This window comes from Gouania willdenowi, chromosome 14 (assembly GCF_900634775.1).
Source record: "Gouania willdenowi chromosome 14, fGouWil2.1, whole genome shotgun sequence".
NCBI lineage: Eukaryota > Metazoa > Chordata > Actinopteri > Blenniiformes > Gobiesocidae > Gouania > Gouania willdenowi.
This window is the reverse complement of record NC_041057.1, coordinates 7,855,271-7,882,078: the sequence shown is the minus strand read 5'-3', so window position 1 is coordinate 7,882,078 and position 26,808 is coordinate 7,855,271. Positions and strand designations below refer to the sequence as shown.

Below are 26,808 nucleotides of genomic sequence, written 5' to 3'. Positions count from 1 at the left end.
TCATGAAACCACTTTTATTGTCAGTGAGTCTCTATCTGACACAGATAGGAATGACATAAGCACGCTGGTCCAGAGGGGCTGGAATGACTGCCACCACTCATCATGCAGCAAAGTGGATGAAGAAACAACAGGGTGATAGAATCACAGGGAGCACAGGCTCACACTCAAACCCTTTTAGCTTGAATGGGAGCAACATTTCATGTCGGAGTCAAACAAAAATGTGGGAAAAAAAAACAAAACAAAACAAAAGGAGAAATATTTTTCTTCTTTTGAACACACGCGTGCAAATGAGCCGTGGAGCCTTCACACAACAAACAAAGCTGTTTGCATATCTTATTGTTTGTATCCAAACTTTTCCTTTAGGCTACAGAAATCTTTTGGGACTCGCCAAGGAAAGTTGAAACACGTGAACTACAAAAATGTGCTGTTAAATGTACTTCTGTTGAAATCTCAGCCTGCAAAGAATAACACCACATCGATGCAGTGTGTACCTGCTGTGTGCAGCCTTTGAATGAGTCAATTAAAATAGTGCAAAGTATCATTTAAAGAGAATAATAGCAGTGCAAGAGGTTCTGTAAGCACAAACAATGCAGGTACTATTTGATTATAATAATATGTTATTGTCTTAAACATACTTTACTTAAATATGAATGTCTTTCATTCTTTTTTCTTTCTTTTTTTCTTTCTTTCTGCACATTATTCAGGTAATAAATGGAAGATGGAACAAAGTATACTGCCAACCTAGCTGCGAACATGTTCCAATGATTGTCTGGATCTAACATAATGGCACTTATACAAACAAAATCTAATAATGAATGATTCTGCACAATGAATGGCAAATAAATAAAAAAAAAAAAAAGAAGAGTGCTTCAAACTACTGTAATTCTTTTGTCTTTACATTGTGGGTCTTTTTTTTTATCTTGTAAACTAATTTTATCTGTTTTTGGAGGTAAAACTTTATCTGTGAATTACATGGTTTTATTCCAATGGGGATAATATGAATAGATTTAGATTAGACTAAATTAGGTAATAGAAACAACTATTTAAAAAAAAAAAATGGTGTAGCTTGTGCAGCCAAGCTTCTGTCAGAGAAAGTTACTTTCTCTGTGTAATAAATAAATGGTGCTTCCCTTTAACAAGATTTTGGTTTGTGAATCAATAGTGTTTCACAAACTAAAACCATTAAGATTTCTGAGCTATCTTTAGATCACAGAGGTCAAATATCCCCCAATTGGTGATGCATTTTCTACATATTTATGTTTCTTCCCACAACGATGTTATGGGGAAACGTAACACTGTCACGAAAATAAGAGTTTCACTTTCTGTGCTTGCCACAACGACTTCCTAAGTAGTTTTTTCAAACTGAATGTGTTTTATTTGAAGTTATATTTTGTGGAATTGCATCCTAATGAAACACTGTTCAGGTTTACGGTTATGAATCGCTTTGTAATTCCCACCAGGCAGCGCTACAACATTCCGTGATGTTTAGCACGAACAAAAAAAAAGTGTGGCAGTGCAGCACAAGTAAATATCGTGCCCCGCAGCACGTTAAAGATGCGGAAATCGTGTCGCCACACACAAAAAAAATAATTGTCCATTTCGTGTCACTAGGTGGGTTTACATTACCCTTGGAAATGCAGAAAATCTAAACAGCGAATTAAAAACAGATAATGGAAACACCTGAATATTGCAAAATAGTTTTTACGCATTAATGAGGGGGAATTTTAAACGTTTCGATGTTGAAAAGAGCTATGGAAAAACTTTTTCCTCAAATACACACCACAGAGCGTGACGTTCCTGGTCACATGACCACGTCTTTCCGAAAAAAACCATGGAGCTGTACGTGTGGACTGAGGAGGAGATTGAGACATGTCTAAGCATTATTACTGCCACATTAGACAACAAACAATACAGAGTTGTATAACGAGGTTTGGAGCATCCATTTTTCTGCAGCAAAGTCTCACGAAATGAGTTTTTACGGGAGTAACGAGACTCTAAAAAAACATTCAATGGATTCACGTTCAAAGCGCAATTATACTTTGTCGACATTTAGAAATATCGCTTTTATTTTGCTAAAATCTGTAATGAAAACACAGCTAATGTCACAAACTGGGCAGTTCTTTCTTTCAGGACAAGATTGGAGGTTTAAAATGACCCAAATGGAAGCAAGTCACATGATTTAATGCTAACTAACACAATGAGTGACTTATTGACAACACCCTCATATTTCTTGTATCAACAGTGTTTTTTTTAATAAGAACAATAGCTGACAAATAGATGGTTCCTAGATTGATACAAGGATCACACCTGGGTCAATACGTGAAGGTTTGTAACAAACCACTGACTACAGGTCATAGAGGAGGGAGCCAGAGAAAGTGGTTTGGCTGTATCTGTCGTCAAAGACGGCGCTTCGTGCCGGAAGGCGCAGGTGAATCACGTCTCCGGCAGACAGCTTCAGCACCACTGAGTTGGTGAAGTACTCCAAGCCTGTGTCTCTCTTCCACTCGCCATTGTTCACCATTAGTTCTTTGTTCATGTACATGTTAATGTTAACAGAGCCGGGGAAGTATCCGCAAGCTGTGAACTGGAATGAGTAGACTCCATTAACAGGAGCAGTGAAAAAACCTACAAAGGATGGAGAGAAGGACTATTTCAGTTTAATTCATACGTTACCGGTATTTCACTTTTATTCAGCAATAGTAGCTTTACTGAGAGATCTTACCTGTTTCTGAACTGTAACCATTGCCCAAGTTGGTGAAGAGCTTAGAGAACTTTAGGATGGTGTCCATGTTGAATGGACCAATAGATCCTGCATTAGTCAGAGCTGCGTAGAATGCTACCTTTGGCCTCTCTGGAAACACAAAGGTGAGTGGAGGGTCAAACTTGGGTAATGACATCATTAAATTGATACAATCTTTGTGGAGACATTGGTATAGTTGTCTTTTTGGTCATGTTGTTGATGTAATGTGTTTTTTGATGATTTTACTGATGATTTTAAATGTTCCTATTGATTGTAAACTGTTGAATGTTTTGTCATGTAAAGCACATTGAGTTGCCTTGTGTATGAAATGCGCTAAACAATTAAATTTACCTTGCATTTTATAATAACTGTTTTATATGTATGTGCCTTTTATCTTGTGAATACCAATTGTGTTTATGTGTTTAATATAGACTCCTGAGTCTGAATTAAAGGATGATGATGACGACGACGACGGTGATGATGCAACGTGCATTCTGACAACTTTTCTATAAAAGCCAGCGTCAACATGTTTCAACCTCCTATTATCCTTGGGGTCAATTTGACCCCATTCAATGTTTATCATTAAAAAAATAATATTTAACTTTTTTTTTTTTTTGCTTCATTTTTCATGACTTCCTAATTTGATGGGTGCAATTGATTAAGCATAAAATGTTTTACTAAAACGTGTCTGTCTGTGACCTTACATCCCCACAGAGTTTATACTTTTGAGTTGATACATGACATTGGAGGTGTGGGGGGAGGAAACGTCGGTAAATTTGAGAAGATTTGGATGAAAACTATTCAAGATAAATTAATTCCAATTTAAGAGTTTGGCCTGATGGTGGCGCTAGAGAACAGGTTAAGTTTTCATTATCAAGGGGTTATTAATGTATTCAATAAATAAACAAATAAACAAAGTGCCTGACACAAAAACGTGGTCAACAATTTTCTGAAACTGATTTTCTGTAGGCAAATATCCATTGGGTCAGATTGGACCCAAAAAAAAAATTGGAAAATATTGATGCATACACTTTACCCGCATTAATTTTTTCCAGCTGATCAATTCTGGACTTTGACTGAAGAATTTCACGCTCACTGCTGCTCAATCTGGCCTCCATCGCTGGAAAGAAAACAATTTACTGAGCAAATACAAAACACTGAACAGTTGATGTGTAAATATAAAAATCACATTAGCCTGCAAATATTAAAAAAAACAACCTTTGATGTCCTTGACTCAGAGACACTGTATTTTTGAGTGTTATTGTGTTCGGGGGCTGGATCTGCTCCTCTTCTTCATTCAAGAAAGCAGCCAGCCGAGTGAACACGTCCATTTGTGCCACACACTCCTCAGTGTGTGTCAGTTGTCACCTTGTGTCTGTCAGCAGTGATCCTGCTCACGATAAATCTACTGGCAACAGAAGAGGTGACGACTGAAATGTTCAAGGTGTTAACCATCTTCTAGTTTCTGAACTGATGTCTGCTAGTCGCCAACTGAACGACCAGAAACATGTGCAAACCTATGGGGCGGCGATTGTAAAGTTGTGCATGCTAAAATAAACAGATTTTTGCAACATTTAGCAACAAACTATGTTTAAAACACGTCTGTGCATTTTTTAACGTTACTTTTGAGTAATATTTGTGAGATTTTTGATATTTCTTTCCTCTTAAAAATATGTCAATGTTAAATCTAAATCTAAATATCAATGTTAAATATAAATGTTAAATGTAAATGTAAATGTAAATGTAAATGTAAATGTAAATTTTGAATATAAATGTTAAATCTTAACCAAAATGTTACATCTAAATCTAAATGTTAAATCTAAACCAAAATGTTATATCTAAATGTCGTGGATGAAACTAAATATTTAGCTAACATGCAAATTCACAGAATGCTAATGTCGGTAAATTTGGATATTAGCTAAATATTTAGTTTCACCCGTGACATTCAGATTTAACATTCAGATTCACATTTAAAATTTAGCATTTAGATGTAACATTGACATTATATTTTCACGAGAAAAGAAATAGCACAAATATCACAGTATTACTGTAAACCTGGTCAAAGGTAACATTAAAAAATGCACATACGTTAACATTTTTTTTATTGTGGTTTGTTGCCAAATGTTGCAAAAAGTTGCAGTTTATTGTAGCATGCACAACTTTACAATTGGCACCCCATACAAAACCTGTTTTATTTGTGCACATTATTAGTGCTTGTGGTCAACTTGCATGGACCTTTTACCCAATCTGTACAATGTGACATTTTTAATTTTTCGTACTCTATAAATGCTAATATCTATAGTAAACTGTGTATATTGTTATTTGTTCTGATTCAAGCAAATATATTTTTTAGGAAACAATGCAAAGCAACAAAGCATAAAATTACAATTTATTATTTTATTTTATTCTAATTCTATTTTTATTTTTTGTACTGTAATGTGTGCACTTTTACTTAATTATGTAAATTTTCTTTTTTCTTTGTTTAGTGTTTATTCTTTTCATTTGTAATATTTCTCAAGCCTCTGTGACAAAGTAATTTACCCCTGGTATAAATAAAATATTTCTGATTCTGATTTTTAACCAACACATAATGACATAACAACGTACTTATATCACTCTTTTGTTTTACACTTGACTATAACTATTGGAGTTCCTGTCATTTCTTTGAAATAGGTTGTTTTTTCATTTATTTTTTCTCTTTTTTATTTTTAGGATTAAAAATGTTTTTTATGACTGCATTCGCTCATAAGTCATGTTTATCGACATCACTTTAACCCGTCAAAAATATCCCAGAGCCATTTTCCAAAGCCACCATGTGTGTGCCTGCAGGGTACCTGCGTTCTGTTCTTCCAGATTCGTTGTTTTACTTTCTGTCTCCGTAACTCGAGTCTGCAAAGATGCCAGTGCTGTGGCGTGTGCTAGTGAGTGACAAAACAATATTAGTTTTTATTGACGAATGTTATAAAAACAATTCCATCTGACAATCATATCACTGGTTAAAGTTACCTGCACTCTTTTCTTCCAGATGTTTTGTTTTGCTTTCTGTTTCGGTCACTCGAGTTTGCACAGATGTCAGTGTTATGGTTTGACCTCGGGGGGGGGGGGGCGGGGGGGAGAAAGGTTGTTTGTTAAATGATAAAATAGTTGACTTTCCAATGCTGATTATCCTATATTACTGTATGTACAGAGCAGTAATATTGACCCTTTGTTGCCCATTACAATCAAGCCATAACCAAAAAAAATAAAATAGAAAAATGCACAAATCACTGTAGGGCAATACAGAGTGAAAATCAATTCTATTGTTTTAATCAATCAAAACTAATACATGAAATGCTGCAATAGTGCACTTAAAATAACAACTTTATCTGCTTAATAATGAAAAATATTCATCTTTGAAGGGTGCCGAGTATGAAATTACTGCAACCTTCTAAAAAAAATTATGGAGAGATGCTACTTTAAAACAAAAATACAAGGGTCATGTAACTTTATTGCCCCAAAAAAGGCCCATGAGGCACTTTTTGGTCACAATTTTCTATCTGAAAACCCTTGGTCTTAAAAAAAAAACCTTCAGGAAGGTGTAAGTTACCTGCAATCTGTTGTTCTAGATCTTTTGTTATGGTTTCTGTTTCTGTCACTCGTGTTTGCACAGAGGCCAGTGCTGTACCGTGAGCTGGAGAATAAATTGTTACTTGTTAAATCATCCAGTGTTTTATTCTGAAATACAACAATGATCACTTTATGTGTTGATATCTATGGATTGATGTGGAAAACCACACCTTCGTTTTCTTTTTGCAGCTCCTCCACATTTGTTTTCGCAAGCGTCAGTTCAGCTTTCAACTCCTCCACCTTCTGTTCGCCCTCATTCACTTGAACCTCCATGCTCTCCAGCTGCAGGTTGAGCTGCTCCACCATGAGCTTCAGAGCCTCCACCTCTGCTGAGATGTCGGGACTGGTCCCATTCCTGGTCACATCATCCAGGACTCTCCCCTCGGCCCGGGCCCCACAGCCACAGATCAGCAGCACCAACACGACAGTGGTCCTCATCGTTCAGACGTCCTCATGAAGCTGCCTTACAGGAGCTTTTATATGATCTCCACTGTTGGGAAAAAAACCAGCAGGTGTTTGTGTTGGAAACTTTGGAGACGATTCAAGGTCAAATCAACACAAGCTGGAAGTGAGTCCCAGCAGTGTGCGTAATGTGTTAATATATGATAAGATAGTTACAGTGACTGCTGGGTTTTATATATATATATATATATATATATATATATATATATATATATATATATATATATATTATATTCTGTACTGATCCCCAAGGGGGAATTCAGGTGCCACAGCAACTTAGACAGTAACAAGAATGATAACAAACAGAAGAAAGCAATACAAAAAAAATGGTGAAAAATATAAATATGTAATTTAAATACTGTATACCTTCAAACATACACAGTTATAGACACATACATGTGTTGCAGTCATTTAAAAGAGCAACTAAACTCTTAGGTTTTGGCTGACGTGTGTCTAGGCTGGAAATACATAAAATGCCTTGATTATGGGCGGGGCCTCAGAAGAAGTTAAGACACGCCCAGTTAATGATATAAAATCTCCAAGGAACAATCTATGCTACGCTAACTACTTAATACTCACTTTACCTCTCTATTCACATGGGGCTATAATCACGCTTCACTTCCGTGTTTGAGTGAAGACTGTGAAAGAACTTCCGGTTCCAACACATCTAACCTCTGATTATGGGCGGAGCTCCTGGAGCAGTTAAGACACGCCCAGTCTATACTATAAAATCTCCAATGAACAATCTATGCTACGTTAACTAGCCACTCATTACTCAATATACATCTCTATTCACTATTCAAATCTAACCTACTCACCACAGATTGTAGAGTCCACAGGTGCCAGTTTTTATTAAAAAAAAAAGGGAGGGGCTAACAGTGCTTGTTTGTGACACAAGATGGTGCCAAAATGTCACGTGATCTTCTTCTCAGCCAATAGCAAAAATCAATAGTAATAGCTGAGTTTCAACCCATAGAGGGCAGTCACTCAGACATTTTATATAAATATGTCAAATTGAAATACTTTGACTAAAATGTTGAGAGTTGGACCAGGATCAACCAACAGCACTACTTCAAACCCAAATACATTTTGGGGTTTATTTACTCTTTAATCTTACTAATATTGAATTTATACAATTGCTCTCGACCAGTCCTAGGTACTCGTCCTCGTTTCATTCAACTATAGATCGTCATTGGAAAACTTTTGGAGATGGTAAGATCCAGAGTAGGAGCAGAGGTCAGACGTGAATAATGTGCAAAGGAATTGGGGAGACATGGGACGGTACCTGGGGCACTCCGGTGCTGCTTGACCCAGATACACAGACATCCATCCTGATGTACAGCGTTCAGCGTGTGCTGTAATCCTTGATCCAGGCAGTGATGAACCAACTCAAGAGCAGTTGTTTCTCCACACGTCTTCACATAGTTTCCATTGACGAGAACTCGCTTTTATGTGATCTCATCTCCACTGTTGGTTTTCTGAACCACTGGGGGAAAAACAGCAGCTGTTCCTGTTTAACAAGATCAGATTATTACAACGAGTGAGAAAACTCAAACTGCTCCAGTTCCAGCTGTGTATACAGTGTGTTCAGTTGTGTGTTTTTCTTGATATCTGGGACAAAACCTAATAAAGGATATTTGAATTGCTTAAAGTGATTAAAATGTTTCTTCATTTTTGTCCTTTTCTGCTGACGTCCTTTTTGTCTAACAATAACTAAGATATCTTTTGTACTCAGTCACTTTGGTATCGTTAGGTGTAAAGTTATGGAGAGTATCTCCTGGTTATCTAAGAGATATTGTTTTAACGTTTTCCAGTAATCATCGTTTGGCATTTTAATTCTGGTATTTGATTCACCATGTGACCTGCTGGAAGACCTTTTATCCAAGTTGCTTACAATTCCATTCTGGCATTATATTACATGTCAAGGTTTTTTTTGTTTATAAAAAAAAAAAAACACATAAAAAGAATGTTTTTATTAATAGGCAAGACATTTGCTTAAAATAGACAAAGCTTAATTCCCTCTTGGTACTTTTTCAGTAGCCACTCAACCAAAATGGGGAACTAGGAAAGTTTCTAAATCAAAACCAGTCAAGTTTGTTTCCACTGTGGGATTACAGTCCTTTTCTTCAATGAATAAAATCCACAGTGAAATGCATTAGGACATTGTTATGTGTTATGATTGTCACTCCATATTTCCTTATCATTTCCCTGCTGTGTTGTTGTTGTTGTTTTTTTTCAACAATATCTTTATTTGGGTTTTTGTTTTATAACAACCCTAGAGCTGAATGATAGGGCAATGTACAAAAACATAGCATATACATACCAGATCAGCCCACCCCTCCCTCCCTCCCTTCCTCCCACACCACCCACCCCTACAGGTCCGACCATACATTCATTCAGTGTGTACCAGTTCAGATAAAAATAAGATAGAGAAGGAAAAAAAAAAGTATGATTGATAAGAATGTTTATTCAACCGTTGTTTTTTTAAAGCACAGCTTTTTAACAGTGTTTTACCAATAGCCTTTCTGAATAAATCAAAGTTATTCTAAGTAATTTATTTACATGGATATTATACAGAATATATTCATTTGTGTATATATTTGTGAAGGTGTAAAGATCTAACAGACATACTGTACATAAGCATGTGTGTTTCCATCAAATTTCAAACAGGCTTGTTGTAGTTTGATGATGAAAACGTTCAAATTTAGCAAAAACTAAAACTTATATTCAAGTAAAAAGACTTTAAGGAGTCAATCAATCCATCCAGTGGATCATAATAAATTGTTATTTTATTTTTTATTGTTTTCATTAGACCACATCGACATCATCTCGATGTGTAAATTCTCCAGAAGATCCTCACATAGTGAAGAGGAGGGAACCACTGAAGGTGCTGTGGCTGTTTGTGTAACCCATGGGGTACGCGATGGCACTACAGGGGGTACTTGAGAAAGGGAGAGGGGAGGATTAACAAATGAAAGCATTAGAAATATGGGTTTATAATGTTTATTTTTAGTTATTTTAGTTGATAACCATACTAAATATTACAAGCAACTCACAAAACGACAACAAAAACACACAAGATAAGATGATATATAATAATGAATAATACAAACAACAACAAAATACACAAAAAACGCACGCACTAAGAGAGAAAAATACCTACCAGCAACACACAAATTGACAACAAAACCACACAAAATGTGAGAAAAATACACAAAAATAACTGAGAAACATACAAAATGACATAAAAAAAAAAATTCCAAATGACACCAAAAACACTACCACTGAGAGAAAATAATTTAAATAATACCAATAACACACAAAAAAAGACAGCAAACCAAACACAATAAGAGAAAAAAGTGCATGAAGCAGCTTATGTTTTCTCACTGGTTGTATTGATCTGACCTTGAATCTTAACACCTGCTGTTTTCTCCCACTGTGATATACATTGAGTGTTAGGGCGATCATATATAAGGGGGTCACCCCTGTGTGGCTCCTGTGTGAAGACGAACAATGAGGGCCGCTCTTGTGTTGGTGCTGCTGATGTGTGGCTATGGGGCTCAGGCCCAGGGCTCAGTCTATGATGATGTGACCAGGAATGGGACCAGTCCTGACATCTCAGCAGAGGTGGAGGCTCTGAAGCTCATGGTGGAGCAGCTCGACTCCAGACTGGTCAAACTGGAGAGTGACAGCACAGGTAATGACAGCATTTAATGAAAACTGCACTCAAACTGGCATTTAACAAACTTCATATTTTTATTTCTACAGACAATACAAAGGTGGCTTTCTATGCTGCTCTGAGTAACGCAGGACATGTCGGACCTTACAACATGGACATTATTCTGGCCTTCAACAAGCTCTACACCAATGTGGGCAATGCCTACAACTCAGCGACAGGTAATACGTTAGTGCAGTGGTTCTCAGACTTTTTTTGACTCATGTTCCCCTTTTCTCTTATTTCTGAATCCAAGTACCCCCTATGTCTGACTACAACATTTTGCTTAGGAAACTATTCCTAAAAAACTATACAGCATAATGATGGAATGAACCACTGATAACATTTTGATATTAAAGAATCACATTTTGCAAATAAGTGGAAATAAACAGTATTTAATGCAGTGGTTCCCAACTGTTTTTGGATGATAACTCCATTTTAACATCAAGAATTTCAGGCAAGCCCAACAAAAAAAATTCTAGAATTAGTTTCTGATCATTGTAGTATTGAGCCCCTAAAGGGACATGGAGTTTTTTTATTATTATTATTATTATTGGAAATTGTGAATCTAATACGTGAGTGCGTAAAGGTTCTAAGGGAGCACGTATTAGTTTTAAGCGCGTACGTAAAACGTCAGTCATCAGGCTGCATGCTCTGCTCGTAATCATGTTAGAGGATATAGTAAAGGTTAGGCTTAACATTTACCTTCATGTGCTTGTTTACGTAATACTAGTATCAAAAATGACCTGTGTCCCTTTAGGGGCTCTGTATGTTTGCGCTCATATTTTTTTATTATATATATATATATATAGATATTTTTTTTACTGCATTTTAAACTTGATTTATATTTCACTAGGTGAAAGTATAGAAGTACAGTTATTTAAGACTGTGAGTTTTAATGTTAAAAAAAAGAAATAATAATTACAAAATTTCAAAAATTTATTTTAATTTGTCAGAAATTTCTAGCGACCCAATTTAAACTCGGGGTAACCCCATATGGGGTCCTGACCCCAAGGTTGAAAAACATTGATTTAGTGCCTCCTGAATAGAATTTATTTCTATAGTTTTTATCATTTCCAGTCATCTTTATTGGTTAATTTTCTCTCTCTCTCTCTCAAGTACCCCCTGTAGTGCCATCGCGTACCCCTAGGGTTACACATACCCCTATTTGAGAAACACTGCATCAGAGGACATACATGTTGGATACACTTTAAACAACGACAAATGACTCAAAGCCTTTTGTTTTCCGTAGGTTTCTTCACGGCACCAGTCCACGGTGTCTACTCCTTCCAGTTCACTGTGTGTGGTAGCTTGTTTGGTAATGTTGGTGTGTTCATGCTTAAAAACAATCAGATAATCATGCACAACTATGAGTGGAAAGAAGATGCTGCTTTTGAGTACATCACAAACTCTGTGACGTTGGAGCTCTTTGCTGGTGAGCTGATTCACATGCGTCTGCCAGCTGGAAGTTCAGTCTACGACAACATCAACAGCCACAGCACCTTCAGTGGGTCCCTCCTCTTCACTATGTGAGGATTCATTGTGTCAAATCACTGGACACAATATAAAAAAGTCTGAACCTCTTCAATAAAAAATAATCGATGCATACCAACGACAAAAGAATGTGTCATTGTCATGTTCTGTTCTATCTGATGATACATAGTGACAAGGCACTTTACTAATAACAAGCATGCTACTACCATAATGGAATTAATGGTGTCCCGACTCAATATTGATATCAGATATCAGTCCAATATAATATTTGTTACATAATGTGTTTTTATTGGATTTATTGAGAATATTTTTCAGGGTTTTTCTAACTTAAAAAAAATAAAATAAATGAATAACTATTTCATTCAAAAAATTAAGAAACCAGGCACTCCAAAATTGAAAAAATCCAAATGACCATATTTGGTTGAAACATGTTGGTTTTTTTAATGATTTGGCCATTATAATAAAGGCTTTTTCAGTGTCTCCTTCCTCATTTTGATTTTTTTTCATTTTTTTTCAACCGCTAAACTTTAAACATTTTTGAGCAGCCAGTCATCCCTTTGCCTTTATGTGTTTCATTAAATTATAGAATATTCTTATGCTTAAGGTTAAATTGTTTGGAACCAATAGATAATAATAAATGACTCAGATTTTCTCATATCTACTGCTGCTGACTATTGTTCTATTGTCACTTGATCAAGTCATTCTCTAACATTCCACACAAAAAATTATTGAAAAAAGTATGTATAATTCATGCCGATATCGCATTAGATTGATATCGGTATCGGTCAATAGCTAAAGCAACAACACTGGTTTTGTATCAGAAGGGAAAGTGTTGTATCGGGACATCCCTATAATAAGATTATTGATTTATTTACCTTGGCTGTTAAATGAAATGTATTAACCAGGACAAAGAACAAATAGAAAAGAGACTAAATGGGGGCTTTTTTCATCGTGTGATGATAATTTACTAATTTAATTCCAACAAATGTCTTACAATGAAACTCCTACACTCACTTAACATGATGAAAAACCACGTGATCACACTGGTTCCTGCAATATTCGAGGTCAGCTTCATGTTTTTGGTCCACTTTCACCACGATCCACAATCTAAAGGTCGCCCAAACTGTGTTCATGATATGTTAGATAACATATGCACAGAAAAATACATGACTACAGTGAGAAGAAATCATGGAAATACTAAAAAAATGTGTGTAAAATACCATATTATTCAATTATATTTTAGTTCCTCCAAAAACACAGTCATTCAAACTCCAAAATATTTACAAGGCTCACAGTTCTCCCATGTGTACATAAAATAATGACAATATTGCAAATATTAATACGTAGAAGTGAAAACTAGGGCACAATAATGTTAGAATTACTCATGCTTGCCTCCTATAATCTGCTGCCCACTTATTTAAGATCAAAGTGTCTGTTTGGAAAATGAACCAAAATGATTTGACACCCGTTTTATTATTAAAAAAACCCACTAAAACTCTATGATGTGTCGCCCTCTTGTGTTCAATAGTAGAATTTGACATTGATTAAAAAAACACACAATACAAATTTATTATTTTAACATAATAGCACAGTTTAAAGATTGTTGATTCAATAATTATGTGATTCTGCAGCAGTTTTCCAAATATAGGAATGTCATTTTAAAGCTTATTGAACATTTTGTCTTACCTAAGATATGTACTGGTAACTTATTCCTTATGTTAGCCAACAAAATATAACTAATGCTGAAACAATCAGACTGACCATAATGATTACCTTCATATATAAAAACAGAGTAATCATTATGCAGGTTGTTTTATTGTGAAATATGTGAGGATTGTATTACATTTAGTCTGTACACTGTAATGACACTGACACAAACCGTCTCAGCAAAATTAATCTCAAATGCTGATTAAAATATGAAATAGTAACCAAAAAAGTTTGATTTGAAGTGGTAAAAAAAAGAATATAATCACTCCTTATTTAATTTAAATAGTGTCACATTTAGAAAATAACTTACAAAAAAAAATATTAAAAAATTGCATTTTGGTTGTTAGATATTGGATGTTTTCCCTCTGTTGACACAGTAGAAATTTAGCTTCAACTAAATAAAGGCTGAACATTTTCAGCATGTCAAAAATATCGGAATTTTATTGTTAAAAAAATCTATATACATATATATATATATATATATATATATATATAATGTGAATACTGGTTTCAGAAAGAAAACAAAGTCAAAACAGACACATTGTTGATGAGCAGGGTGACTTGTAATGAAATGATATGCACAAAATACTTTGAGGTTACAAATCATTGACAAAACTTCAGGGAGGGGTGAAAAAAAAAAAACATTATTTCTCCAAAATTATTTAAAACAAAAGTTCTACGACTAAATGCTGGAAAGAAAAACAAAACCAAAACAGGAGGGTATCAGCAGTTAAAGAGAAATGTAAAACGACAAAGCACAGCAGCAGAAATGCTATGACGGTGATTAATGATGCATAACTTTCAACTGTTGAGTTTATAGTCAGTCAAATCTGCAGCTCCAGATGAAGCATGCGCAGGCACACACACACACACACACACATTACACACACAGATCCAAGACGAATTGCATAGAGAAAACTAAAGAAACTCCACCATCTGTGAAGGGTTTTGACCCTGAGGCGTGTTTGACCTAAAGATTATTTAAGGGAATAAAATAGACAAAGTCAGAGGACAATAAGACATGACAGTACATTAATGTAAAAAAAAAACACAAAAAAAAACAGTCTCAGTCTATTAAATCATTTCAGGAAAAAAAAGAATAATCAAGGCACGTTAGCCATTAGCATCTGCAGAATAGAATACAAAACTAAATGTGATAACACAAGCTTGTAACTGTGTCCAATCTCCAAAATGAGCACAATAAGGCACTACAAACCGTAAAAAGCACCCGTTACTGTCTTTAAAGGCGGTTCATTGGGGGAATTAGAAACACAAGAGAAAAACAAATATTAAATACTGAGCTGAACATAGCAGTAGTGTCAAAGTCCCTGCCTGGAAATGTGGACGCCTGCAGAAGCAGCTTTTACAACATATCACAAGTTACAACAAATGTCGCTTTATGATCCTACTGTAAATAAGGCTGTTGGATATTCAACGTGTTTAACCAGCGCTTGCACCTGAAATGTGAGTTAAAAAAACCATACTTATGTTGTAGTCCATAAGCATCTGCAGGTTTACAACAATGTGACAAAAACAATTTACACAACGCACCGCAGCGTGAAGAGGATTTTTCACCTGCCCCCCTAACCCCCCCATCCCCCACGAGGTGTTTGGAGGCCGTGAAGGTTTTATTACGGTAGCTTATTTGTCCAGAATGACCCTTAAAAAAAACAAGCCAAAGCATCAAATAAAAACTCAAGCAAAGTGGAGTGGCATACACGCACTTCAGCACTGTACGATCAAAAGGAAAATGTCAATGTGCTGTAGGGCTGCTGGGATGGAAGATTTACAGTCTCTTAAAGTCAGGGTCAGTGTGTCCAAAGTAAACCGTAGTCAAACAGAAAATGGCCTAAAGTGTGAAAAAACAAACACTGAGCAACTTCCTTCCTCATCACACCTCCTCGAAGTAGGTCCTCTGAGACATGTAGGCGGAGTTTCTCTGCAAAACACAACAGAAAAAAATAGTATTATTTATTTTATTTTATTTTTTAAATCAGACAATAAATAAATTCAACATAATTTGCTTGGAGAAAAAAAAGATGCAAAAGGTTGAAATTGTTGCTCAAAAGCTTGTTTTGATTTAATCAATCAAACTTTATTTATATACTATCTTACTTACAACTGAGATGTAGATCAAAGTGCTTCACAAAAATAGTTAGGTGATTGAAAAAAGTTTAAAATTATTAAAAAATAAATAAAAAATGATAAAATAAGAAAGAGTCAGAAATAAAATCAAAGCAGAGAAGGGAACAATTATAGAACATTAAAACTAGCATTAAAAAAATTAAGAACTCTGAAATGATAAAAATCATAAAAATGGAACAGTACCAGAGGATCTGAGGGTCTGGCTTGGTTCATAAACTAAAACCATCTCTGATAGGTAGTCTACGGTGAGGCCATGTAGTGCTTTATAAACTAATAAAATCATTTTAAAATCAATGCAAAAACTGTTCAAAATATTGATATTACAAAAGTTTTGTGCATTGCATTGTGGGATGTGGAGTCCCGTGGACTAGTCCCGGCTACATAGAAGTGTTTTTTAATTCCTTCTTACAGTGATTTGTGTTTCTTCACCAGACAAGCAGGACAGTAATTCTCTGGACTCAATTTTTCTTCTAGTTTTCAATTTCGGCAGGATTCAGATCTTTCCGCGTAAACCCCAAAATAAACATTTGCCATTTTTTGGCCACAACTTTCAGTGAAAACATCAGTTTTTGGTGGCAAATACAAGCACTAATTTGAACATTTCATGTGTTCTCTTAGTGTTCTTTGTTACTGTCAATGATGTGTGCCAGTTCTCCAATTCTTCTATTGTGTTGTAATTTTTTTTGTATTTTTATTTTCTATTGTTATTTTATGTTGTTTATTCTAACCTGCCAGGGACTGCAGATGGAAAGTAGAATTTTGGTAATTCTGGCATATTTACATTTATGTTCGTGAATATAGAATTTACATGGAATTCCACGTTGCTAAGGACGCGGTCCCTTTACAAACTGTTGTAAAAACAGGTTTCAAACACAAAGTGATAGACCCTTACTCCAACCTCTTCTTTTCAAATGTGAATTTTGTGTGAGGTTCTTTATTATCAGTGTTTTTTTCTAATTCAAGTTAAAAAAAAAATCCAAATTTATTCCCAATATGTAAATTTGCTTTCACTTTTTTTAATTAAAATAAAATACTTGAAATAATTTAATCCAGTGTCTTTTTTTTAAAGGGGCTTTGACTTTAGATAAACTGCTATTCATCCACACAAAAATAAAAAGACAGTTCCGTACATTGCTGTGAGGCATGTAAACAGACTCCTGAGCGAATCCTCTGGCCTCGCTGTGAATGGCGTAAAGTCCGGCCTGTTGCTGCTGCTCCTCCAGCTTCAGAGACTCGATCTCCGTCTTCAGCTCCTTCAGCTGATCCTGCAGGTGTTTGCTTTTCTCCATATATTCTAGCCTGGATCGATGCACATCAGGATCATGTTAGCAGCAAACCCAGGCTGGGTTTTTTTTTAATCCAGATCAGCTCACCTCTCTCTCTCGATCTCCATTGACAGACGTTTCATGTCGGAGTCTTTGAAGTCGAGACGAGAAGATGCTGAGTCATAAGGCGCGTCTGTGGCCTCAGGAGGAGCGGGAGGCGGAGAGTATGCTGCTATGAGCTGTAGAACACATACGGTGTAAATATTTCGAGAAACTTTACAGTATTCTGCAAAATTAATATAAGTGGCAGTTAAGGAAAAAAACAACAACATTTTATCTTTATTTTTGCTATTTAATTGACTGTCTGATAGCGATCACTTTAAAGAAGCAAGTTGAGGCAAAAACATAACTCCTCCAGGAAAAAACAAATCTAAAATGCTTTCAAGAAGCACGAAGTGGGTGTGTCACGCTGCAAAACTAGCAATTATCTCCAAAAACTGCCAATTGATCACTCAGTTGCTGAAAAGGCTGAATTTTAATAGGCTGAATTTTAATAGGCTTCATTTAAGTGCCAGATATTCTTAAAATGAACTGCTGAAAAACATGTAATCAAATGAAGCATTAATAATAGGAGAAAGTGCAAAGACAAGCAGGATGATTATCACATTACAGGGTATGTCGTCTTGGTGATCTCCAACAGCTTCTGTTTGGCTCGCCGCTCTGCGTCCTTCGCTTCTGTCAGATCTTGTTTGAGGTGATCGGCTTCTTTCAACCTGGAACCAAAGCTCAGTTTAACTTCTGCTGTACATTATACTGGTGAATAGATGCTACTTGGTTACATAGTAATGATGCAGAAGAGTACGGTAACTATTGAAAATCACTTTTTATAGCAATGCTGAGCAAAACATTTGTATACAAATCCATATGTATGTTAGATGTCTAATCACGTAATCTAAATCCTAAAAGAAAATATATCAAATCAATGATAATATGTTAAAGTTTCAGACATCTGTTCCTCTGGAAATCCACTTTGATCTCCTGTTTCGACATGTCAGTCTTCGTCAGAAGCGTCTGCTGATCACTTTAATGTTTCCTCGACTTCCACGTAATAATTACAAAAAGATTCTTTTTGAATAGTATCCAAAATATTCAAAATGACAAAAATAATCGAGGAAACATCAAAACTAACAACAGACGCCTTTGACAAAGACTCCTTTGAAGTTTCTTTGACTTTTGCATGATAATTCCAGCAAGATTACTTTTGTCTTCTTTCTGAATAATATTCAAAAATAATCTTTCAGGGATTATTACACAGAAGTAAAGGCAACTACAAAGGAAATATCAAAGCAATATAAAGCAAATAGCAAGATTCCTTTGACTTTCATGTAATAATTACAGAAAGATTATTTTTGTCTTCTTTTTGAATAATATTCAAAATATTCAAAAGGAAGACAAAAATAATCTTCAAAGGAGTCTTCTGACGAAGACTCCTTTGAAGTTTCCTTGACTTCCGTGTAATAATTCCAGCAAGATTGTTTTTGTCTTTGCTTTGAATAATATTAAAAATATTCAAAGAGAAGACAAAAAGAATCTTGCTGAAATGATTATGCAAAAGTCTAAGAAACCTCAAAGGTAACATCAAAGCAATCAGCAGACGCCTCCGACGAAGTCTGGCAGCTGTCAGTCGAAATATATCGTGAGATCAAAGTGAATTTCCTTGAAGAATCTTGAAGAAGACAAAATTAATCGTGCTGGAATCAAATCAATGATATTATAATTATTTGTTTGAATGTCGTTATTTTGCTGATTCGGCGTCAGACCTTCGCTCAGACTGCTCCACCAGTTTCACAGCCAGTTGCTCAGCTTCCCTCATCTTCTGCTCCATCAGCCTTTTTTCCTCCTTGGTCTTCATGGCGGTGACCTCTAACCTCTGCCTGTCCTGCTCCGCCTCCGCCGCCTTGTGAGCCAACAGCTTGGCTTCCTCCTCAGCAATCTGGGCCTTTTCTGCCAGCAGGTCTGCCGTCTCCTCGGATCGTAGCTAAACAGAATGTGTTGTAACTTCTCATTAGGCAGTCTGAGAATCATTTTTTTTGAAGACGCTTCAAAGTCAAACTGGCCAAAAAAGAAAAGTTTATCAGAGGTCTGTAAGTTTTGTGTAAAAGGTTATTAGGAAGCTCTCACCAGGGCCTCGTTGGCGAGTCGGGCCTCGTCCTGCAGCTGAAAAAGTCTCCGCTCCATCTCCTCTTTTGCTCGTTCTGCTTCCTCCCTCATTTGTTTCTCTCGAGCCAGAATCTGACGGTCCATCTGGATGGAGGTCAAAGCCACAATCAACACAGACTCTCGCCAGGTTCTCGTTCAGAGTTTGCATTTAAACCTTCTTTCGAGCTTTCTCCTCTTTAGCCTGAGCCTTCATCTGCTGGACTTCAATGGAGTCGACCTTCCTCCTCCTCATGAACAAATCGTGGTTTCCGATGCACAATTGTAAGATCTGCACAGCGGTTAAACCGTATATATATATATTTACATGCAGCAGACAATGACATGTTGCTTTCTAACACAAATTTGTACAACCAAACAAACTCACCAACTTGTTCACACGCAGCTGAGACGAGTAAAACTTGAACACGTCTTTTTTCTTGTCCAGTGGTTTGATCGTGAACTGTAACAGAAAAAAGTTTAAGGGGTAACAATGACAAATGATTCCACATTTCAGCATTCAAAAAAAACTAGTTTTATTTTCCTTGCATGCATTTTGAGCATACTTAAAAGAAATTCCATTAATTCCATAATTACCATCATCCCAGTTTTGAGGGGATGGTAAAGGATGTGTGCAAGACAATAACACCAATAGAGTAGAAATGAAGCAACAACAAAAAAAACTACAGTTTCTTGCTATATGAGACTATACTTGCGAATTACTTTTGTCTGATTTATTAAATCAAAACTACCTGGACTAATGTGAATATTAAACTAGGCAAGACCTGTATTCGCAAGGCAAAAACATTATTGTCAATTTGAAAAAATTGGCAAAAATGACAACCTGTATCTGGATTTGTTGACAAGTTTGTTCTTTTTACTAATTAAATTGAAAGTAATAATGCAGGAAAAACAGAAGACCGACCTTGACCTTAAATATGACCTTGAACGAAGGTCAAGGTCACACATTGAAAGGAAATGTTGTTCAATGGTACCAGTCTGAGCACTGTATCTCAATTTGTGGCCAAGTTATAGGGAAAAAAGTATTTTTTGTGACGTCATGAACTTTGACCCCTACTGATCTTTTTACTGGAATAAGTCATACAGCTTCAGTCCAATGAAATAAAATACTCAAAGGATTTTGACATCTCTTCAGACTTAGACTGGCACACTGTATAGTGCAATATATCCATGTCAAGCGAATGTTATTGGCTGGTCTGACAGCTGCCAAAAGAATGATAGTTTGTCGTTGGAAACCACCACATACACAGTCGGTGAGGGAATGGCTTCTCGGTTACTGGGATGTTGCCCAGTTGGAGCTTTGCACGGCTCGTTTGCACTGTGACAAAATATTCAACATCAATTGCTGGTCAAAGTTACAAGTGAAAATTACTAACATGTAAAAATGATCTTGTCTATATTCTGCACTTATTTTTTCAAGTATTATGTTATGAATATTATATTCATATGGTTACCTCACCTGTATGTTTTGATGATATATATATACATACGGTATATATATCTATACCATCTCTATGGATATCGTCACGATGAAGGCGATAGATGTGGAATTTTTGTTTACTAATGTATTTGATAATTTTGGGAAATATGAAGGTCAAGAGACTCCTGGACTGTGTGTGTGTGTGTGTGTGTGTGTGTGTGTGTGATGCTACATCATTAATTTGTCACTATTTTTGGGAAAAACATACTCCTCTTTTTTTAATTATTAGTTTATTTATTCTTATTTAGTCTATTGTTCCCTTTCTTCTTCTTACTTCTTAGTGGTCTTAAGCCTTGGCTGCATTCTGTGGGGATGCAAGGGAGGGTGTGGGGACGGATAAGATTACATTTACAGGACCAATGTCTACTCAATGTGACCAACCACATGCAGTATGTAAAGCATTGATAACTGTTTCCTGTACCTATTGTATCAACTAATGAAAAAAAAAAAAATCACAAAAAAATAAAAATACTTGAGATGAGCTTTTCATAAATGTAAGCATCAAACTTGTACAATAAATATTTGTAGATATGGAAAATGTTGGTTTTTGACCTCGACATTTTGGCAGCAAAAAAGGTCGACTGCCTATCCTTGACATTGCCCCTATGCGATGACATACATGTCATTAGTGCTCTATTAATAGCCTAGGACGAGTTCCAGGACAAGAGAGTTGCGGAAGAAAAATAATAAGAACTCCAACGAGAAAAAATCTGTGCAAACACATTGCTGTAGAAATGACTGTTTCTATTATGAATTGGATTTCTTGTCAAACCAAGATAAACATGATATTTTGATTATTTGCTGCTTGCGCACCTCCTTTTCACTGTACGATATATTCCGGATGCCGCTCCAGGGAAAAGATTTATTTGGGTTGAGTTTGCTGTTGGGGCTGTAGATGTGAAGACCTTGAGCATCCACACCAAGTAAGAGGTCTGTGTCCCTCTTGTTTTGCTGGAAAAGTACAAGAGAAACCACAATTGTGAAGTAATAATAAAATCCTGTAATGGAAAATACTGCTTAAACAAAACTGGTTCAAAACATTCAACAAGATTACAGGTGTTTGAAACAAACTTAATCATCACAATTAAATCCTCTGAAATGTTTGGTAAAGAAGAAACTCTCAATTCGGCCACCAAAGATTTTCAGGGAAAAAACAAAAATGCCATTTTCGTTGGAAAACACTTTTCTCACCGATACATGCCGACCGAAACAGGATGTTGTGATGACGCGAGAAAACACTGCTTGTCTGGAAACGGATCGACTTGTCCGTAGACTCATGGAGCGGCTCTTTTTCAATACATCTGAGCACTAAAGCATCTTCTGAGCAGAGTTGACAGAACACGCGAGTGTGATTTCTGTTTCTGTGTCACTTACACACTGCAGTTACATGGACCATAAGGCACAGCCTGAAGCATGACTGTGCATCAGTAGCATGAATCTGGTTTCAGATTCTGTCAGCGCACGTTTCACAGAGATCCTCTTGACCAGTGGTTGCCAAACAGGGATACATGTACGATTAAGGCAATTTTTTTTTAAATATATGACTTAAGAAACAACTAATCTGTAAATGTGCACACCTTCATGAGAACATAATGTATGAATTATATTTTATTGGCATATTTTACACTCAAAACATTGGCTTTAACATGCCATGTGCCAACAATTTAAAATAAAATCTGATTGTGGCTCTGAAATCAACTTTGACTTTAGTGCAACTTAACTGAGGTATATGCCTAGAACAACACATAAATGCAGAAAGTTAGTACTTTCTTTTTAGATTTTATTGAAAAAACATTGTCAACATGCTCAGAGACACTTCTATGTGCAGTTACAATGACTCCTGCGGTGGAAAAAATTTTCCTGGTTAAATAAAGGATAAAAAAAGACAAAAAAAGAGAAGGAAAAAATCAATATGGATGCATTTTAAATCGATCCGAGAATCGTGTGACAATATCGCGATATATCGCCAAATCAATGTTTTCCAACGCCCCTAGTACACAGGACGAAAAAGATTGGGAACCACTGCTCTACATTTTATCATGACTGTGATGAGTTATAAAGATCATTGCTTGGATGGGATTAAACCAGCGCGTACAATACATGACGCACAAAGTCACTGTAATAAAGCAGAGAAGCTGCTCTTCATCAACATATTTAATTTCACTCTCTTCCAGCAGCTCAGTCAGTTACAGGCCTGTACAATATTATTTAATGTATGAGTGGGGTCAAGTTAAACATTTTATTTTTATTTTTCATTGTGCATTTTTGGAATGTCAGTGCTAAATAAATATTTTTGATTGATTTATTTTTTGAAACATGAATATTATACAAACATTTGCAATGTTTTCATTTTAGCGAGGTTTGCACACATTCAGAGCAATAAATCCAATGGTATTAATAATTTGCATAATAATTTATTTCGTTGTTTTCGGTTTCGGACAAGAATTGTCATTTCGGTTCATCCCTGATTTAAACCTAAAATACACATTACTGTGTTTCTACTCACAGTAATGGCAAAGTAGCTGACACCGTACATCTCAAGGTCCTGAGCGATCTTCAGGTACTCCATCTCAGCTTCATCTCTGCAACAATTGGATGACAATGACTTTGTGCTGAAATATTTAAGCCGTGAACCATTTGTAAAACTCAGACTCTTCTTGAGTAAACATGTCGTTGGTTATTGCATCGTTTCCTTCTCAAGCTGACCTGGCGATGCCTCTGTGCTCAGCGTACCACGCGGTGATCTTCTCCTCCCACATGTCCACTGTCATCTGGTACTGCATCAGCACCTAAACACAAGCACGGGATTAAAGAGAAAAAACACATTTATTGGTGCGTCTATAATCTAATAAATAAATGCTGACAGTTACTCACTCTTTTGGGCAAAAGTTCATCTTGTGCCAAAAAACCCGGTTTGTGAAAGTTTGGGTCATAGTCCCCATACTGTGTTAGAGATAGGGGAAAAAATGTGATTCAGAATTTTCACAATGTGCACTACAGGACTATATACACAGTGTAAATTATAAATGTTTTACCTTAGCTTGAACTGCATAGGACGCCAGTAAAACAGAAGCTTCTGGAGAGCAGAATATCTCCTCGTCTAATATCTGTTTTTTCACCTTAACAAAACCAACATTTTCAATAAAGTTTGACGTTTCTAATCAATCAGCAGCTGTAACAAACAACTATGAAAAAATGACAACAAGACCAAGCACTAGTGGTATTATTATCTTAAGTGTATACCTGTAAGAAAAAGAGGTGCTGTGTGATTTCTTGGACAAGCTCTTCTTCTACTTTTTCTGGGAAGAATTTAGCCAGAAAATGAAATGTTATGGGAGAATCTTTGGGAACCTCCTGGTCCAAGACCTCGATGACCAAACAAACAGAAAAGAAAAGCACAGAAACAAATATTAATTGTATTCACTGCTTTAAATAATGACAAATTTGTTCAAATGGTGGCAAATCAATGTATGAATTTGTATCCAATCATTATTAAACAATGGCTAAACGATTTCAAAAATGCCAGTTATTAAATAATTCATTAACTGTTCAATGAAAAATAATAAAAAAGATTTTTGCCCCTTAAACTCACATGCTTCTCTTGTTTGAGCCAGGCGTAGGTGTCCTTTACTGTGTATCTAAGCCCAAAAAACCATGTTTCCCTCAAACCAACAGTGCGACACACCAGGTCAAACAGGTCTTTACCTTTCCACTTCACCTGGTTTGAAACAAAGGAAAGTTAGTCTAGATGTTAAAAGTTTAAAGAAGAAAATCTGAACACAAACCAAAAAAAAGCTCCTACGGAGGAGGCAAAATATAATTTACTGATTCTGAACAACAAACGATTATTCTTGCAAATGATTGTATGCGTGATTTCCACAAATTCAACAAAAAAATATATATATATTTTTAAAGGGTATTACAAATCAAATATGAGCTGAAATATATTTCAAAGAAACCCATATTAATATTTTGTCATAATCACAGGATTTCTACAGTAAGTCAGTCTCATGTAATGCAATATTACTGCTGACGGTATTCATGAATTGAATGACTGGAAAAGGTATTTGGGCCCTGATCTCAAAAGACATGATCAATATAAACAGCACTATGATGGTTGGGTGGCACTAACTAGGAACGATCGCCATTAGAATATGACGTCCGAAAATAATATATTCAAAATTTCAAATCAAAACGTAAATTAAATGAACATAATTATTGGGTTTCTTAAATAAAACCATAAAAAAAAACTGTAAAAATGAGAATTTATATCATTTTTTGAAGGGAATTAACATCCATGAGTTGCACTTTAGGTGTGTGTGTGTGTTTCTGTGGGGGAAAATAAATCAAAAATTGCATGTAGCAAACACATTTTCACCGTTTTCACTCGAGAAAATGGTGCTAAGACATTTGCCAACCAGACATTTGCTCACTTAAAAACTCAAAACAAGGTACATTTGTCCACGACTAATATATTGTGCAAAGTAAAACCTGATTCACCAGGTTAGGGTAAGTAAATAATTTAGTATATATTAACGATGGGAATTTTTGTGGTGGTCGAACATCCTGCAATCAAGAAAACACATTCATGTAAACAATAATGTTATAGGAGATGTACCAGAATGTATGAAAGCTTATTGCATTCTCTGAAGAAAAATTACTTTGTTTTTTCTGATTTGATAAGTAAAAAAAAAAAAAAAAGTAAATGAAAAAAGTGCTGCTGTTTTTCTGTTTTTATAGGAAATATTTTTAGTTTTCTGAATTGATGAGATTTTTTTATTTATTTTCTTTTATAGGAAACGTTTTTCCTTTTTTTGAGTTGATGAGATAAGTTTTTACAGGAAATTTATAAAAACCGAAAAATATTTCCTATAAACACAAAAAACAGGGCAATTTTTTTAATTGCCCTGTTTAAAAAAAAAAAAAAAAAAAAAAAAAATTATTTTTTTTCAGCACATGCAATAAGCTTCTGTAGAAATGTATCAATCTTTCGTCCAAACTAAAATGCTTATCTTTAGTGAGGGAGTAAACATACTGTTTAAACTTATGTGTTTTACCCAATAAAAATGTGTTATATTAATTTTAGGGCCCTAAAGGAGTCATACCTCACAGCTGAACTCCATTTCAGCATCCATTGTGATAACTTTCACTTTGAAAGTCTTTGGCTGTTTTTTCTTTAACCCCAGGATTGACATTTTGAAGGAGCTTCATCCAAAACAGTTCTGTAATAAACACACAGAAAACACACGTTATTATCGATAAAGTCAGGAAAGCTCATTGTTGTTCACCCAATAACACTTTATTAGCAACACTCAAGTGACAGTGTTACATAACTTAGATTAATTATGTTAAACAGAGCATTACCAAGGAATAGAAGATAAACTCCAAAGCTGAGAGGAGGATGGGCTTTTCCGCAAAGAGCACCTATGCTAAGCTAACTCCCCAACTATGACACAAAAACCGACCAAAACCAGTAAAAACTGACATAGTGGAACTTGGGTCCTCCCCCCATGAAGAGATATTTGTGACCAACTGGTTTTAAAAAGAGAAGCTGCTTCTTAAATCACTCGTAAAGCTGCAGTGTTAGCAGTGCGTTTGACGGAGCTTTTGTTTTGATACGAGCTCTGATTCCACAGGTGGGGAAGTTATTCCAGCCAGTGCGCATGTGCAAGAATGCACAAGCCATTGTGGTACGTTCAGTGGTAGTCGGAAAAGTCTCGAACGATGAAACCAGGCAGGAGAAGCTTTTATTTTTTACACATTTTCAGATGGCAAAATCAACTCTATGGTTATTTTGAATGTATAAATATGTCAAGGGCCTTAAATTTGATCATGTTTGAGCACTCACAATATTGTACCAAACCGATGAGGTAAAGTTGTATTTTTAATTATTAAAAAAACAAAAAACTAGTGCAGTCAGTGCCTGTAGGAAGTACTGTACTGTATGTATTGTGATAGAAAAGTGGAAGGTTTAATA

The 26,808-nt window shown here is 35.7% G+C and overlaps 2 protein-coding genes across 5 annotated transcripts; both read right to left on the bottom strand.

Annotated features, from left to right (window-relative positions):
- Positions 1-2,286: 2,286 nt before the first annotated feature.
- On the bottom strand, positions 2,287-7,657 carry LOC114476006 (uncharacterized). 3 transcript variants are annotated; one of them, XM_028467245.1, is made up of 8 exons: positions 7,627-7,657; positions 6,517-6,836; positions 6,327-6,410; positions 5,747-5,830; positions 5,575-5,658; positions 3,777-3,860; positions 2,723-2,851; positions 2,287-2,625 (listed from the first exon to the last, which is right to left on the bottom strand). In XM_028467245.1, exons 2-8 carry the CDS (start codon positions 6,782-6,784, stop codon positions 2,345-2,347), a joined length of 1,014 nt encoding a protein of 337 aa, XP_028323046.1. In that variant the 5' UTR covers positions 6,785-6,836; positions 7,627-7,657; the 3' UTR covers positions 2,287-2,344. The 3 variants fall into 3 exon arrangements, with proteins under 3 accessions (XP_028323046.1, XP_028323045.1, XP_028323047.1); XM_028467244.1 differs by lacking the exon at positions 7,627-7,657 and adding an exon at positions 7,393-7,447; XM_028467246.1 differs by lacking the exon at positions 7,627-7,657 and adding an exon at positions 7,388-7,438.
- A 6,611-nt stretch (positions 7,658-14,268) lies between these two features.
- On the bottom strand, positions 14,269-26,481 carry nf2b (NF2, moesin-ezrin-radixin like (MERLIN) tumor suppressor b). Of its 2 annotated transcripts, XM_028467144.1 has the most exons (17): positions 26,196-26,481; positions 25,937-26,053; positions 24,424-24,549; positions 24,075-24,197; positions 23,867-23,950; positions 23,706-23,774; positions 23,538-23,620; positions 23,338-23,413; positions 21,645-21,782; positions 19,719-19,793; positions 19,509-19,622; positions 19,316-19,438; positions 18,955-19,172; positions 17,805-17,907; positions 17,243-17,373; positions 17,000-17,168; positions 15,616-15,663 (listed from the first exon to the last, which is right to left on the bottom strand). In XM_028467144.1, exons 2-17 carry the CDS (start codon positions 26,024-26,026, stop codon positions 15,616-15,618), a joined length of 1,770 nt encoding a protein of 589 aa, XP_028322945.1. In that variant the 5' UTR covers positions 26,027-26,053; positions 26,196-26,481. The 2 variants fall into 2 exon arrangements, with proteins under 2 accessions (XP_028322946.1, XP_028322945.1); XM_028467145.1 differs by lacking the exon at positions 26,196-26,481 and having other exon boundaries at positions 14,269-15,663; positions 25,937-26,026.
- Positions 26,482-26,808: the final 327 nt, after the last annotated feature.